Source organism: Tamandua tetradactyla, chromosome 2 (genome assembly GCF_023851605.1).
Source record: "Tamandua tetradactyla isolate mTamTet1 chromosome 2, mTamTet1.pri, whole genome shotgun sequence".
Classification (NCBI taxonomy): Eukaryota; Metazoa; Chordata; class Mammalia; order Pilosa; family Myrmecophagidae; genus Tamandua; species Tamandua tetradactyla.
Genome location: NC_135328.1, coordinates 166239908 through 166255155, shown reverse-complemented (window position 1 = coordinate 166255155; position 15248 = coordinate 166239908). Strand labels below are relative to the sequence as shown.

Genomic DNA, 15248 nt, shown 5'->3' with positions numbered 1-15248 from the left:
CACAACCTATTACTCTTAAGAGCTCCAATAACATTTGCACTGTTTTTCTTCTTCTTTATAAAATTTGTATGTTACTTTTTTTAAACTTCTTTATTGTATAGTATAATATACAAAGCAAAGAAATAAAAAAACAATAGTTTTCAAAGCACTCTTCAACAAGTAGTCACAGGACAGATCACAGAGTCTGTCATGGGCTACCGTATGATCCTCTCAGATTTTTCCTTCTAGCTGCTCCAGAATATAGGAGGCTAGAGGGCTTAAATACCTTTTTATCACCACAATCGACTTTTATTTTCTTTTTTGTGAAAAACAACACATATACAAAAAAGCAATAAATTTCAAAGCACAGCACCATAATTAGTTGTAGAACATGTTTCAGAATTTGACATAGGTTACAATTCCACAATTTCAGGTTTTTACTTCTAGTTGCTCTAAGATATTGGGGACTAAAAGAGATATCACTTTAATGATTCAGCAATCATATTCATTTATTAAATCTTATCTTCTCTATATAACTCTACTATCACCTTTGATCTTTCTATCTTTCTCTTTAGATATCTTTAGGGGTATTTGGGCTATGGCCATTCTAACCCCTTCATTCTGGAAGGGTCTGTCACTAACACGAGGTAGGGAGATGGACCATCTGATGTTCTGGAGAGGCTGGGCCCTCTATGTTTCAGGCCTAGATGGGTCTGGCCCAGTGACCCTCTAGAGGTTGTAGGTTTCTGAAAAGTTACACTAGTGCATAGAACCTTTAAGGAATCTTATATTCCTAAAGAGGTGCTCTTTAGGATTGGCTGGAATGGTCTTGGTTGGGGTTTGGCAGGTTATGATAGGTAGCAATGTCTAACTGAAGCTTGCATAAGAGCAACCTCCAGAGTAGCCTCTCAACTATTTGAATTCTCTCTGCCATTGCCACTCTATTAGTTACACTTCTTTCCCTCCTTTTGGTCAGGACGGAGTTATTGATCCCATGGTGTGTATGTTATTTTAATTAAATTAAAAAAGTAAAAATTACCAGAAGGAAGCTTATATACAAAAACAAACTCAACTGGGTACTACCAGTTGGACAAGAAATTCAATTCTAGCTCTTCTTTTTGCCAAATCAAAAGAGAAACATGATGAGCTCACAAGGTCACAGAGACCTTCTAAAAAGCCCACTGGTCTGTTCAGCAGAAGAAAGGTATTTCCTGGTCCTGAGACCTGAGAAAAATGAGTCTTACTGATTTAAAAATGGGAAACTGGGTAATGGGGTAGCTGATGTTTTCAAATAAAATTCTATATTATGCTAATAATGAGGCTTAATGTAAGGTGGGGGTATAATAGCAAATCTAACTCATTAAAAAATTTCTATTGTAGAAATGCACATTGCATTAGAATACCATACTTCCAAGGTGCGAGGGTGATACTAAGCAAGCACTTTATATATCATCCTTCAGTGAATTCTCACAACTTTTAAGGTCAAGTGATGTACTCCCCCATTTTTCAGAGAAGGAAATTACCCAAGGCCACATAATTAGTAAACAGTTAACAAAGGAGCTTAATCAACTCTGATACTTGTCAGTATAGAAAAGGCTAAAGGCAAAACACATTTAGTAAGAGCCTGCAAATACAAACCACCAATCACCTGCTACTAGTTAACAGTAAGTGTATGAGCATTATAAATACTGGTATAGGTAAACAAGTTATGGTAGAAATTTTGTGGGAACAAACGAATGTATATACTATAAAATCACAGAAACAGGCCTGAAAGGAAACATATTAATATGACAATACTGATCTCTAGCATGGGGTGGAGAAGAGGGGACAAGGTTGGTTGTTGGTAGTCAAAGTGGACTTTGGCCTTACTTGTACGTTTTAATTTTTGACAAAGACAATGTAGTCATGTATTATCCATGTAATTAAAAATTAATGATTAAAAAGAAGTTAAAATGATATTTTGTAGGTTTGAAGGTTTTTCTGGTAACACTCTTATCACTTGTGACCTGAGGCAAGTTATTTACTCTGTGCCTCAGTGTCTTAAATTGTAAAACAGTGATAAGAGATACTCATATAGGACTATCTGAGAATTAAATGAGTTAAATATATAGATACTTAGAATAGTGCTTGATACCCAGTAAGAGGAATATAAGTAATAGTAACGATTCGATTAATCAAGGCTTCATAATTAACCATATGTCTATGTATGGGAAAACATCTACTTTTGACATTTGAAATGTTGCCTGGGGAAATAATCTGAAATTGGAAAAACATTTTTGTATAATAATGGCTTTGAGAGCATTGTTCTTATTAACTATTTTTAAGGTTAAAAAGTGAACCCAATATAAGTATACATCACTAGAAATGGAATGGTTAAGTAACTTATGGTACATGAAAGGATGAAATATTATAGCTAGGGATAACCTCAAATGATATTGAAAATACTTATAACATCAAATAAAAAAGGTAACAAAAATCTTAAAGACAACAGAATCTCAATTATGTTAAAATATAAGTACAGGAAATAATAGGGAAACATAACAGGACGTTCACAGTGATTATCAATGGAGGGATTATGGGTATTTTTATTTTACTTCACTTTTGTCCCTGTATTTTCTAAAACAAGCTTGTGCTATTTTTATGATTGGGAAAAACAACTGATGTTATTTTAAAAAACATGTTGCCCTGAAGCAAAGGTATGTCCTCCTACATGTAGAATCTTCACTGAAGGCAATCAGGGTGTTGCTAAGTTTAACTGAGGTCTTACCTTAATGAAATGCAGCATAGTGAAGGAAAAATGTTCATTACAGAAACAGCAGTATACCACCATCTCAATGAGTGCCAAGAGTGAGCCTGTTAGCTCTCGCAAAGCAAACATCACCTAGTGGGAGGACACAAAAGTGAGTAACCTGTAACCTTTCTTCTTGTAACGGTTAATAACTAGTCTTTTATTACTGGTTTTAACTGAAATTTATCCCAATTTAAGATGGCCAACATTCCCTAAATATAGGGTTTCTTAACTGTTAGAGGTCTATGGATAGATTTCAGAGTGTCTGGGCCATTCTGGATATGATTTTGTGCAAATGTGCACCTTTTTTGGGGGGAGAAAGGAACTTTCATCAAATTTTTAAAGACAAATGCCCCTGAAAGGTTAAAATAATCCCAGATAGATAAAAAATACATACAGTGTTGCATTTTTAAAAAAGAAGCAAAATGAGAAATAAAGCACAGCACTGTTTATATAATTAAAAAAACCAGTATGATATGCTGTTCAAAGATTCATATATATGTAAAACAAGTTACGGAAGAAGGGTCAGAAGATTAAATTCATATGATCGGAGTTCTGGGAGGAAGGGAAAGGGACTAGGAGTGAGGATGGGTCACTCAGAGGCTGGGAATGAAAGCGTGCCACAAACGGGGGACTACAAGCAACTCAATTTTATATTCCTGGAGTTTGAAAAACATGTGCAGTCCACAGCTACAATATTTCAGGACCAGACCCACAAAAGAGAACAAATCTCTTTGATCATAATTTTGACTGATGAGGTGTCATTTATTTCTGTCATCCACCCATCCATTCAACCATCCATGCATCCAATCTAGCTAACCTATCTTTTGATATATATATATATCAAAGACTCATTTCATTTCTTAATACCATTAGTAGGTTTTGATGCCAACTCTCCTTCATTAGAGTAATATGGAAAAGATAACTAATTACAAAAGGTATTTTTCCTCAAATAGGAGAAAGCAATTCAAATAGAAAATGTTAGGAAAACAAGTACAAACCTCTAACAAGTAAGGTTTCCCTTCAGATAAGAACAATAAGGCTTCTACTTCCTCGTGGAGGGGCAGTAGAGGGCTTGAGGGAGCAATGCTAATAGGTGGTCGCTGTTTAAACATACCAGGAGCTTTAGGAGACCAAAGAAACAAAACACAAAACAAAACCAATCTCACTTGGCTTATTTTAAGAAATAAACATCCGTAAGGTAATGTGATTCTCTCACAGACTAGGCTTCTAGTTAGGAAGCCACACATACATACAAAAGAAAATGCTTAACTACTTCCTCATGTACGCTTAAGCGGTAGATGTAACTACTAACATATCCACACCCCCAGTGATTCCCCACTCAAGACAATCTTCAGAGAGGTTAAAATATAAATAGTATGTGAAAAAAAATTCCAAAAGGTGCCTCTGAAGAAACACTGGACAAGCACACTTTCTCAAATAATGGCCAATAGCACCTATGCTAAGCAAAATCAACCTATATGAAAGGGGTTACATCATTTGCTCTAACAAAAATAAGGATCCGTACTATAATTTTTTTTAGAAGCCTTTCTGAGCTCACAAATTAGCTAGCTTTGTGTTTTTTGATGAATGAATCAGAGTCTAGGAAGTAAACTCTACCTGACAACCATCAGAGTGTCCCTCTAGTGTTCCTGCAAAGATTCAATAAGCAGTTCTAGATCAGGGAGACCATGATCTTTATTTAGTTTCATGCCTTTAGATACTCCTGGCCAGAAGACATTAAAACCCCATCACAGGGGAAGCAGTGGGCACAAGGGACGAAACCCAGGCTCTAGGGTCAGACTGCCTGTATTCACGTACTGGCTGCTATACCACTTACTGGCAGTGAGACCCTGCTGAATTTACTAAACTTCTATTTTAGGTTCCTCATCTCTAGCAGCGGATAATCTCTATCAGTGGCTGGTTGTGGGTATTAAACATAATTGATAAATTTCAAGTATTATGTAAAGGCATAGTACACAGAAAGCACTGATAAATCTCAGCTGCTTTGTTGGATTATTATTATTGTTGGTGCTGACAAGGCCTAGGAACAGTATGAAAACAGTACAAAAATAAGTCAGAATATTGGATAACCACAGAAGGACAACTTAAGTCTCTGTTATATTAAATGATGACTATGCTGTTGGTTCTGGGTGGCAAAACAGGAATACAACTAATTTCATTTTGTATTCAAAGATATTTCAAGGACATAACTTACATTTGAATCCCCTTTGTTTTTAAAGTACTTCAATAACATTTTATCTCATTAATTTTTATTACACCTGGGGGGTTATGTTTTTAATATTCATATTTTATACTGAGGATCACAAAGGTCAGGGGACTTCATACAGTTAGAAGGCTCCAACTGCACCTTCGCTATTTTCCCCATTACATCAGTTGCGTCAATTATTAGTGATGAATGACACTGGAATTACACTTTAATCCTAGGGTTGTTTTATTTAATACCTATATAACCTCTCCCCCTAACAAATGATTGATTTACTTTGTCTTGTGAAAAACCTTGAAATAAGGTGAGGATTAACATGAACTGAAACAAAAAAATTTTAAGTGCTCTTCAAATACAAATAGTCAAATTAGACCAAGTGATACCCCATTAATTACTAACATGATTACTCTCTATGCTAGATGAATTCAATATTTTCATTTTTCTGATGTATTAAAGATACGTTAGAACTTACCAACATTCCTTTGGGAAGAGACATCTGAATGGAGAACAAGCAATGCCACTGTATTATGAAGATTCCCAAATTCTCGGGCTTGGGCTGAACTCCATCGACGTACCTGTTGTCAGAGAAGATAAACTGGATCTTAAGAGTGTTTAGAAATAACATGAAAAGCAAAGTAGAAGAGCTGCACTTCATGAAACTTTGGGTTACTAATGCTTGATGGTAGAAGAGGTCCAAGTACAATAAAGTCATAAGTTTTAGGCTAGCACAAAAGTGTTTTCCACCGTAGACATATTTACTCATATTCTAAGACAAATGCATTCATGTATCCAATTTGTTTATTACATGCTTATGACGTGCCAGGTAATGCTCCTGTTCCTCAGCATAACGGGAAAAACCCACGGGACTGGAAATGTGGAGGTCTGGCTGTAGCCTACCACTCCCTGCTCTGTATGAATATGGGTGAGTTCTTTACCATAACAGTTTCTAACCTCTTCACATAATGGAAGAGATGATGCTAACCTGTTCTGTTTATTTCATGGTTGTAGGGATCAAATAAAATAATGAAAGTGAAAGTGCTCTAAAAAATGTACTCCATAAATACATGATAACATTAACTGCATGTGGACCTGAATTAGAGTGAATTTAAATCAATGACCATAGTCAATGGAGTCTAGTTACAGAAGAGCTTGTTGTGAAAAATGGATATGGTAAATCTCAACATAATATCAATGCACAGAGCATGTTATGGTGTCAGCACTGTGTTTTTTTTTTTTTTTTTTTGGGGGGGGGGGTGCATGGTCTGGAAATTAAACCCAAATCTCCTGCATGGAAGGCGAGCATTCTACCACTGAACCACCCATGCACCCCAAGTATTGGTTTTTGGTATGGAAAAATAAGAGCAGCATGGTGATACGACAGGAAGTAGAGAGGAGGTCTAGACAGCAGGTCTGTCCCCTTTCTAAAGAAAGGGAAGAGTGAGGAAGACCTTGCCTATGCAATGCAGAAGTGGGAGGGAAAGGCTGAGGCTTTAGGATTGCCAACAGCAGGGTCTGAATCCCGCTCTACTACCCGTTAGCTTAGCAATCTTGAACAAGTGACTTTACTTCTCTGTATTTTAATTATTGCTTGAGAATGAGGATGAAATGGCTTACTTTAGTGAACAGTTAGTATCAAAGATAAAGCATATAAGGTAATCAGTTGTATCTGGCACATAACAGGCACTCCACAAATATTACTTATCAATACTCTGCATTAACATTTTGTGTATTTTAAATCTATCAAATAAAATAAATAAAATGTGTGGGAGAAACACAGCAATATAGGAACTCATTTTTGAATATATATCTCCCACTCTTTTATTATAAAACAATCCCCTTTAATTTTTTGAATGATTATTATATCTGCAACATCATTCAGTTTATAACAATACAACTTCACACTTGAATCCTGGCCTTGTTATCAACATCTGATTTAAAACAATGACCAGCACAATAGCTGTGTTCCCAGCCCCAGAGAAGAAGTTGAGGATCCCAGTGTCATCTATTCCTGGAAAGCTTTCTAATCCCAGTTAGCAGCAATCTTTCCCTACTCTGGAATCAGCACCTCACATTTGACTGATCTAGCCAGTCATTTCCATGGGTTGTTACTAGATTAAATTTCATGGGGAAATTGTAAAAATGAGTGAACTCTAAAGAATTTTAAAAGTAGGTAGTCCTAGTTTCTGGACTCTTATGAAATTAAAATAAAAATATCTACCACTTACAAAGAAAAACAAAGTGGCTGTGAGAAGCATGGATATTTTACTAGGAACCTTAAAGCTGCCGTTACCTGATTGTTTTGCCGGTTGGCTCCTAGGAGAAAGCTGATCATGTGTCGCAGAGCTGAGTGTCTCAGAAGAAGATCCCCAGCCCTAATACCTTGCTGTCACAAGATATTGAGAATGACAAATTATATTCCTACTCAGATAAAAATTTTATTTTTAAGTGCTGTAATTTACATATACTTGATAAAATTTAGTTTAAAAAGCTCCTGAGTGTCAACAGCCTCACATTGCTTCACAATGACTACCAAAACCGTTAACCAGTTGTTTTAATGCAGATTTCTCCTTTTGCCAAAGAATAACTAACTAAACTGATTTGTATCAGACTCTTACAAGTAATATAGTCCACAAATTGACTTTTAAGAATATTTATAAAACTACAGAGGTCCTAAAAGACAGTCTAAAAGTTTTCATTGTCTAAAATTCCCTGCCATTTTCCCCCCTTCAGACTATAAATCCTCTTCATTAGGAAATGATATTAGAATAAAATCATTTACCTTTTGTACAAAAGTGTTGAACAGGAAAAAGTACTGAGCACAGTTTTTACAATTTTCTGGAACATCTTTATCCAACAGAGCAAGTAATACTTCCAGTAACTGATGAAGGCTTTTTAACTGGTTAGAGGAAAGATGAAATCACATTCAGAAAAAGAATGTAAGAAAGACATTTGTAACAGGATTAATTTGAAATAAACTACCATAAGAACAAAAGGAATGTCTGACTGACAATTCAGTCTTGGAATCAAATGGATTTGTTTTGGAGCATGAATACAGAATTATCAATTTTACCTTTCAGGGAAAGATCGGTATTGTAGAGTAAATTAAAGGGAAAGCCTAATTTTGTTTCCTTGATTTCAGAGTCAAGGGCATGATTCTAATGGTTGTATTTTCTCCAGAGTGAATCTCTCTGTCTCTTAAAAAACAGAAGGGCTTAAGAGATACATATTTCTGAATCCCTCCCTCCACTATGCTACTTCTTCACATAATCACAAATGCAAAGAATAAAAACACAGACACAGGCATAGGGGCTAGAAATCAAGCCAATGGAGCAAATGGAGAGCAACAGCCTGACAGAATGACAACGGTAATATCGACTCAACTGTGAACTTACTTGAAAGCCCGCTGACGCCTCATGGAAAGCTTTGAAAAACATTTTATTTGTTTAGAAACCATTTTGGTTATCACATTGCTTCTTCTCTCCCTCCCACCCCAACTGTGTTTTTGGACAAGTCCCTATAAATTCATCTGTGATCTGAGAATTAAGACCAGGCTTTCTACTGTTGGTTCATTTCCTATGAAGACGGTATTCGTAGAGTTTTGAAATATTCCCATCCATCCTGTCACACCCATTATAAATACCATAAGACTTAGCATTTGTACAGGATTTCATTTTCAAAATACTTTATGATATAAAGTAGGTGACAAGAGGCACCATTTCCATTATGGAGGGAAAAAAAAAGACATAAAATGTAACAGCTGGATATCAAATACAATTTGCTGAGGCAAATGGCTTCTGTGCTATGTCCTCCATTTCCTTCCTTCCCTTTCTATCACCTGCAGTCCTGCCTTTAGAGGTTAGTGGGGCAATATTCTGTGGCCTGACCCTGTCCTTAGAGAAACTGCACTAATTCTGCCTTGATCCACTGTTTGGACTGGTACATGGGAAGAAGGAGAAGGATGAGATGGTCCTTATGTTGAGTATTCTCAGTACATCTTAGAAATACTTCCACAGGGATCTCAGGAGAATGGTGTTCACACTACTGCCCTCAGGCTCCCAAGGAGGTGGAAACCCACCCTAGCATGAACTATAGCAACTCCCAATACCTATGTCATATATCCCACACCATAAGGTAAGGTTTTATTTGAAAAAATGGTTCTGCTGTTTAAACTGATTAAAAACCACTGCCTTAGAGTAAACCTTAACTTCTCCTGGTTCCTGGAATTGAGAGACCTCCTTCTAGGTCCTTCCTAAAGGGCATATTTGATTTCCTTTTTCACTCTGGACTGAGCAAAGCTCCTGTGTTTGTCTGGTCCCATAGTGCACCCTGGATCAGGCAATGATGAAGGAACTTAGTGCATGGGTACAGGACGCTGTAACTGGATTAACGTCCTTCTTAGAGGACTTGTTCAAGGTTGCATAGTAAAGCTAGTATCTGAATTCAAAGCACAAATTCCAGCATTGTATTTAGTTCACTGAGACACACTGCCTCCAGCCACCAAATGAGCCAATTAGCTCTGAAAATAACATTTTTCAAAGTTTTCCATGTAGTGTCAGCTGTTTGAAACAGCAAACTTAGGAAGTGAATGCTGTATTTGCTAGGACGTAAGAACATACTGAATATCAGACTTTAAAATGAATGTTTTTTATTTCCCTAAGATTATATCTTGGGGGAGGGAGGATGGCAATAAATACCATGGTTTGTTTTAGCATATGTGTGTTTGGAACTGTGAACCGGAAAGTATGCCGCAGAAAACAGGGTTAGGGAGAAGAAAAAATTCAGAGGAACAGGAATACAGATTATAGAGCAATGGAGACTCAAGAAAGAACTGTTTTGGCCAGTACCCCTGGATGAAAAACACTACTTAGCTTGTTTGCCAATTGCAGGTTTAGATCAGGTAAGGCACTTACGAGGAAAGAGACAATGCTAGGGGCAGTTCAAAATGTCTGTTGGTCTAGACTAGAGTCTCTAGACTCAGGTCAGTCTCAATTCAGAGAGATCTGAAACAAATTTCTGAGAGAGGACTTTGAAAAGGGATGTTTTAGAGAAAAAAATCTCAAAGCAGACCAAAGCAGACCAAAATTCCTACCCTACTCTGTTTTCTGGGATATGAGAGGAAGGGAGAGAATGCCTGCTATCCTTGCATTTATCACAGTCAGTTTGCAGAAGGTTTGTTCTATATGACAAAATTATCAGAAACCAATCCTAGGCTCTCTTTTTTATTATGTACAACTTAAAACATTTGGTGAAAAACAGAATGTACAAATCAGATTTTAAAAATGAGACTGACCTTATCCTGATAAAACAAGGCACTGTCTAAAGTTTTCTCCAGAACGGTGGCCACGGCAACTCGTACTTCTCGCACACTGCACTCCAACAAGAAAATCCTAAATTATAGAGAAATATGGAGTCAAAATATAAGACAGTTTTCTATTAACTCTGACCTTTCCAACACGGGTCTCACCTAACAACCAAGAAACAAAATTGCTCTAAGATAGCAACATTAGCTTTAGCACACACTTGTGGGCCGCTGTGAAGGAGGAAGAAGGCCAAACAGTAAACCAGGACCCTGGAACACTGAAAAGTGGATTTATTCCATTCTTCCTCTCTTCTAAAATGTAAATCTGTTTAAATGGAAATTTGAATTTAAAGAGATACACAGGCAAAGAACCTAAAATTTTCAAATTCGTAAATGCAGGATTAACTCTTCTTGACACTCTTCAATTTCATCAAGTAAGATATTAAAGTTTTGAGACAGATAGTATCTCCAGATCCCCCTTTCACCTATACTTCTATTCTTTTAAGTTTTCTCTCTGCTCCTCCCTTCCTCTCACCCCTAACTTCTTATGAAGCTGCCCTAGAAGCACTTGAGGCTGAAGAGGTCCTTGCCTCCTTCCTTTCTTCTCTTATTATCATCATCATTATTACCATAATCATTATTATAGCAGTTAACATTTATTAGGCACTTTTAGTGTTACAGCCAGAACCTATACTAAATACCGCAGATGCATTATCTAATCCAATCCTTGACACAACCAGTGAGGCAGGTTCTATTATTCTTCCCAATTGGTAGAGGAGGTGATCTTAGAGTGATGGAGGACATGGCTGGGCAGAAACACTGCTCTTTGGGGTTGTATGATGGCAATCACCTGAGAGCAACTAGGTAACCTGCATGTTTCCTCCAAAGCCAGCTTTTTTCTCTCTCTGCTTCATATACTCCCCTTGATGTGACAACCAATACTACAATCAGCAAAGAGAAAACCCACATCTTTTTTATTTTTTGTTTAATTTTAACATTTGTTCCCCCTATTATTCATCTTTATTCCATATGTTTTACTCGTTTGTTGATAAGGTAGATAAAAGGAGCATCAGACACAAGGTTTTCACAATCACACAGTCACATTGTGAAAGCTATATCATTATACAATCATCTTCAAGAAACATGGCTACTGGACACAGCTCTACATTTTCAGGCAGTTTCCTCCAGCCTCTCCACTACATCTTGACTAACAAGGTAATATTTATTTAATGCATAAGAATAATCTTCAGGTTAACCTCTCGACTCTGTTTGGAATCTCTCAGCCATTGACACTTCATTTTGTCTCATTTCACTCTTCCCCCCTTTGGTCGAGAACGTTTTCTCAATCCCTCAACGCTGGGTCCCAGCCCATCCCAGAGTTTTTTCCCTTGATGCTGAATCTCAGCTCACTCTGGGATTTCTGTCCCACATTGCCAGGAAGATCCACATCCCTGGGAGTCATGTCCCACGTAGACAGGGGGAGGGTGTTGAGTTTGCTTGTTGTGTTGGCTGGAGAGAGAGGCCATATCTGAGCAACAAAAGAGGTTCTCTTGGGGGTGACTCTTAGGCCTAATTTTAAGTAGGCTGACCTATCCTTTGTGGGGTTAAGTTTCATACGAACACAACCTATAGCTTTGATTGTTTGCATTGCTTGTGAGAATATCAAGAATTCAACTTGAGGAAATTGAATTTCCCCCCTTTCTCATTCCCCAAAGGGGACTTTTTTTGGCTGATATTTCTTAAGAGAAAATTCTCATTACTCCAGATGAAAGATTTAAATACAACATAATTCTGATGGCTCAAGTCAAAGTTGTCTTGAGATACTTCCTCTAGGTGACAGCAGTGAAAGCTGATCTTGCCTTTGTGTGTCTGGGTGGATCATCTGTATTCCTTTCCTCCCCTCTCACGAATATGCTGACAACTCTGATCTCTCTCTCCCAAGAGGAAGATGAAAGTGGACCCTTCTGAGGTGCTCCACTTATGCTCATTTCATGTAACTGTTGATGCTATTTATTAGGTACCTAATTTGAACTAGACAGACAAGGCTCTACTCAAAACTCACTAAGACTGTAAGTGGCAACTATAAAAAAGTTTGAAAGACAGCAAATATTCTTCTAATATTTAGTTCTAGAGGTTTCATGAGATTCAAACTTGGAGAGAAGGGGTGTCATGTGCATCCTTACCATATCACATTAGGAGAGCCATGGCAATGTAAACAAATCCAGAATGTGGGGAATTCCACAGGACAAATGACCAGCTTCTCCCCTCCCACACTCCCATCCCCCCCAAAAAATGGTATGACAGAAAAAGCAGGCATTGAGGCAGGGAGATTATTATATATTAAGAGAGTCTTAAGAGACATATAAGCCAAAAGGAACATGTGGACCTTGTTTTGATCCCGACTGGTACAAACTCAATGGTTAAATGACATTTTTTGGAAATCTGATGAAATGTGAACATGGATGATATAAGAAAATCATCATTAATTTCATTTGGTGTGGTGATGATAAGGTGCTTATATACACACATTTTATATAAGAGATACATGCTAAAAAATTTATAGTTAAAGTTTTGTCATCTGAAATTTGCTTTCAAATATTTCAGAGGAAAAAAAAGTAGGCTCGTGTGGGTGTGTGCATGTACATGGGGTTGGGTAGGTAAGACGAAATTGGCAAAATGTTGACAACTGTAGCTGGAAAATGCATATGCAAGAGGATTCCTTATTCAGTCTACTTTTGCATATGTTTGAAAATTTCCACAATGAAAAACTTTTAAAAATATGTAAAGTATCTTCTATATAAGTAGTCTTAGTCTCTTTAGATAAATTTGAGAGCAATATTTACTACTAAGTTAATTTTTTACAATTACATCTTTAAAATAGTCTAAAAAGCAAGCACTATTTACTGAGGGGCTGATCTGAAAGACAGTGTCCTCTTCAGGTTCAGAATTACTAAAATATTGGTACAGTATATGCTTATTTTTCAGTTGTAATAATGCTAACCAAAATTATCTTAAAGGTTCCAAAGGAATAAGTAATTACTAATTAATTAGTAATTAGTAATTTTATGTTCTTCAAACATGAAATGATAGCAATTGATAGTGACAGAATATAAAACCTTTATCAGGAAGAATACAGATTTGTAAATCAGGATTCTTGACAATTAGGAATACTAAGAAACCAAAGCACAGTACCAAAGAAAATTACAGTTTCTCTGGAGATATTTAAAAGCAAGCCTGCTTGGATATAAGAGAATGGACTAAGTATTTGCCGTGTTTATCCAAATGGAAGATGACTCTGAAATTCTAATGACTAGCAGAACACTCAAGAGTCCTTTTATTGAAAAGACATTTGAAATTAAACTGGAAAAATGGAGTAAAAGGTTATCTTTAATGCTAACTCTTAAGTCATGGGCACATAATATTTGAAAGAAATATTTATTTTTTTCTCCCTTTATGAACTACACACATGTATATCTGAGTACTTATTATTTGCCAAGCTCTTTGGGTAAAGTAGGGACTCAAAAAGACTTGGCCTCAATATATAAGATTCCACAGGGTTCTAGGCATGAGAGTAGTTTTCCAGAAACCTACAGCCTCCAGATAGGTCCCTGGTCCAGATAAGTCCTGAAACTTAGCCCAGCTGCTCCAGAACATCAGATAGTTCCATCTCCCTACCCCGTATTAGTGACAGACCCTTCCAATATCAAAAACTTAGAATTGTCATGGACAAAATACCCCTAAAGAGAGGTATGGAAAGAGTAAAGGTAACAGTGGAATTATACATAGAAAATAGGACTTAACAAATAAATATGAATGCTGAATCATTACACTGATATCTCTGTTAGTCTCCAGTATTTCAGAGCAGCTAGAAGTAAAAACCTCAAATTGTGAAATTGTAACCCATGTCAAAGTCTGAAATATGTTCTACAAATTGTGGTGCTATGCCTTGAAATTTATAGCTTTTTTGTATATACGCAATTTTTCACACAAAAAAAGAAGGAATAAAGTCGATTGTGATGATAAAAAAAAGCATTTAAGCCCTCTAGCCTCCTATATTCTGGGGCAGCTAGAAGAAAAAATATGAGAAGATCATATGGTAACCCATGACAAACTCTGGGATCTGTTCTGTAGCTACTTGTTGAAGAGTGCTTTGGAAATCATTGCTTTTTTATTTCTTTGCTTTGTATATATGTTATACTATACAATAAAAAAAAGTTAAAAAAAGACTTGGCCTCTGCCCTCAAGAAGCTGAAGTTTAGTGCGGAAGACAGACAAAACAATTGAGAATAGACCAATGCTTCAGATTGAGTGATCAGAAAAAGCCTCTCTAAGCACATGTCATTAAGCTGACACCTGAAGAATGAGAAGGTGCTTACCATGCAAAGACTGGAAGGGAGAATGCTCCAAATAGAGAGAAAAACACGTACAAGGGTCTTTAGTAGGAAAAAAAGATTAGCATGTTCAAGGAACCGACAAGTCAGGGTGGTTTGAAAACATAATAGAGGAGGAAAATGAAAAAAGGGGAACCTGGAAAAACAAAGGCCAGATCAAGTAAAGCCTTATGGGTAATAGTCAAGATTTTGGATTTTATTTTGCACGTGATGGGAATCCACTGAAGATTTAAGATTTAAGCCAAGAATTAATGTGATCTTATTTATTTCGAAAATAACACTTTGGGTGCTGTGTGGAGACGTCTAGACTGGAGGAAGGAGATGTGGAGATATCGAGTAGGCAAATAAATGTCTGGGGCTAAGACTTAGAAGTGAAGGAGATATGGAATCGAAGAGTTTCAATTAGATCTCTAACTTGCCACCAAACTCTGATGTCTCTGTGAGAAGGGATTTGCATTTCTGAATCATCTGTTGTGTGTTTTAGTTGAGACTAACCAGAGCATATATGTATGCTGACAGAAGTGCCCTGGTAGAGAATTCCAGAAAGTGAAACTATAGGAAAAG

The 15248-nt window shown here is 36.8% G+C and overlaps 1 protein-coding gene across 1 annotated transcript in view; it reads right to left on the bottom strand.

The window, feature by feature from the left end:
- USP24 (ubiquitin specific peptidase 24) overlaps positions 1–15248 on the bottom strand; it is a 151063-nt gene that overhangs the window by 13280 nt on the left and 122535 nt on the right. The window contains exons 56-61 of the mRNA XM_077149527.1: positions 10285–10381; positions 7774–7890; positions 7285–7377; positions 5467–5569; positions 3769–3890; positions 2747–2860 (exon numbers count right to left, since the gene is read on the bottom strand). Of these exons, the coding sequence (XP_077005642.1) occupies positions 2747–2860; positions 3769–3890; positions 5467–5569; positions 7285–7377; positions 7774–7890; positions 10285–10381 (646 nt within the window). The remainder of the gene's footprint in view (positions 1–2746; positions 2861–3768; positions 3891–5466; positions 5570–7284; positions 7378–7773; positions 7891–10284; positions 10382–15248) is intronic.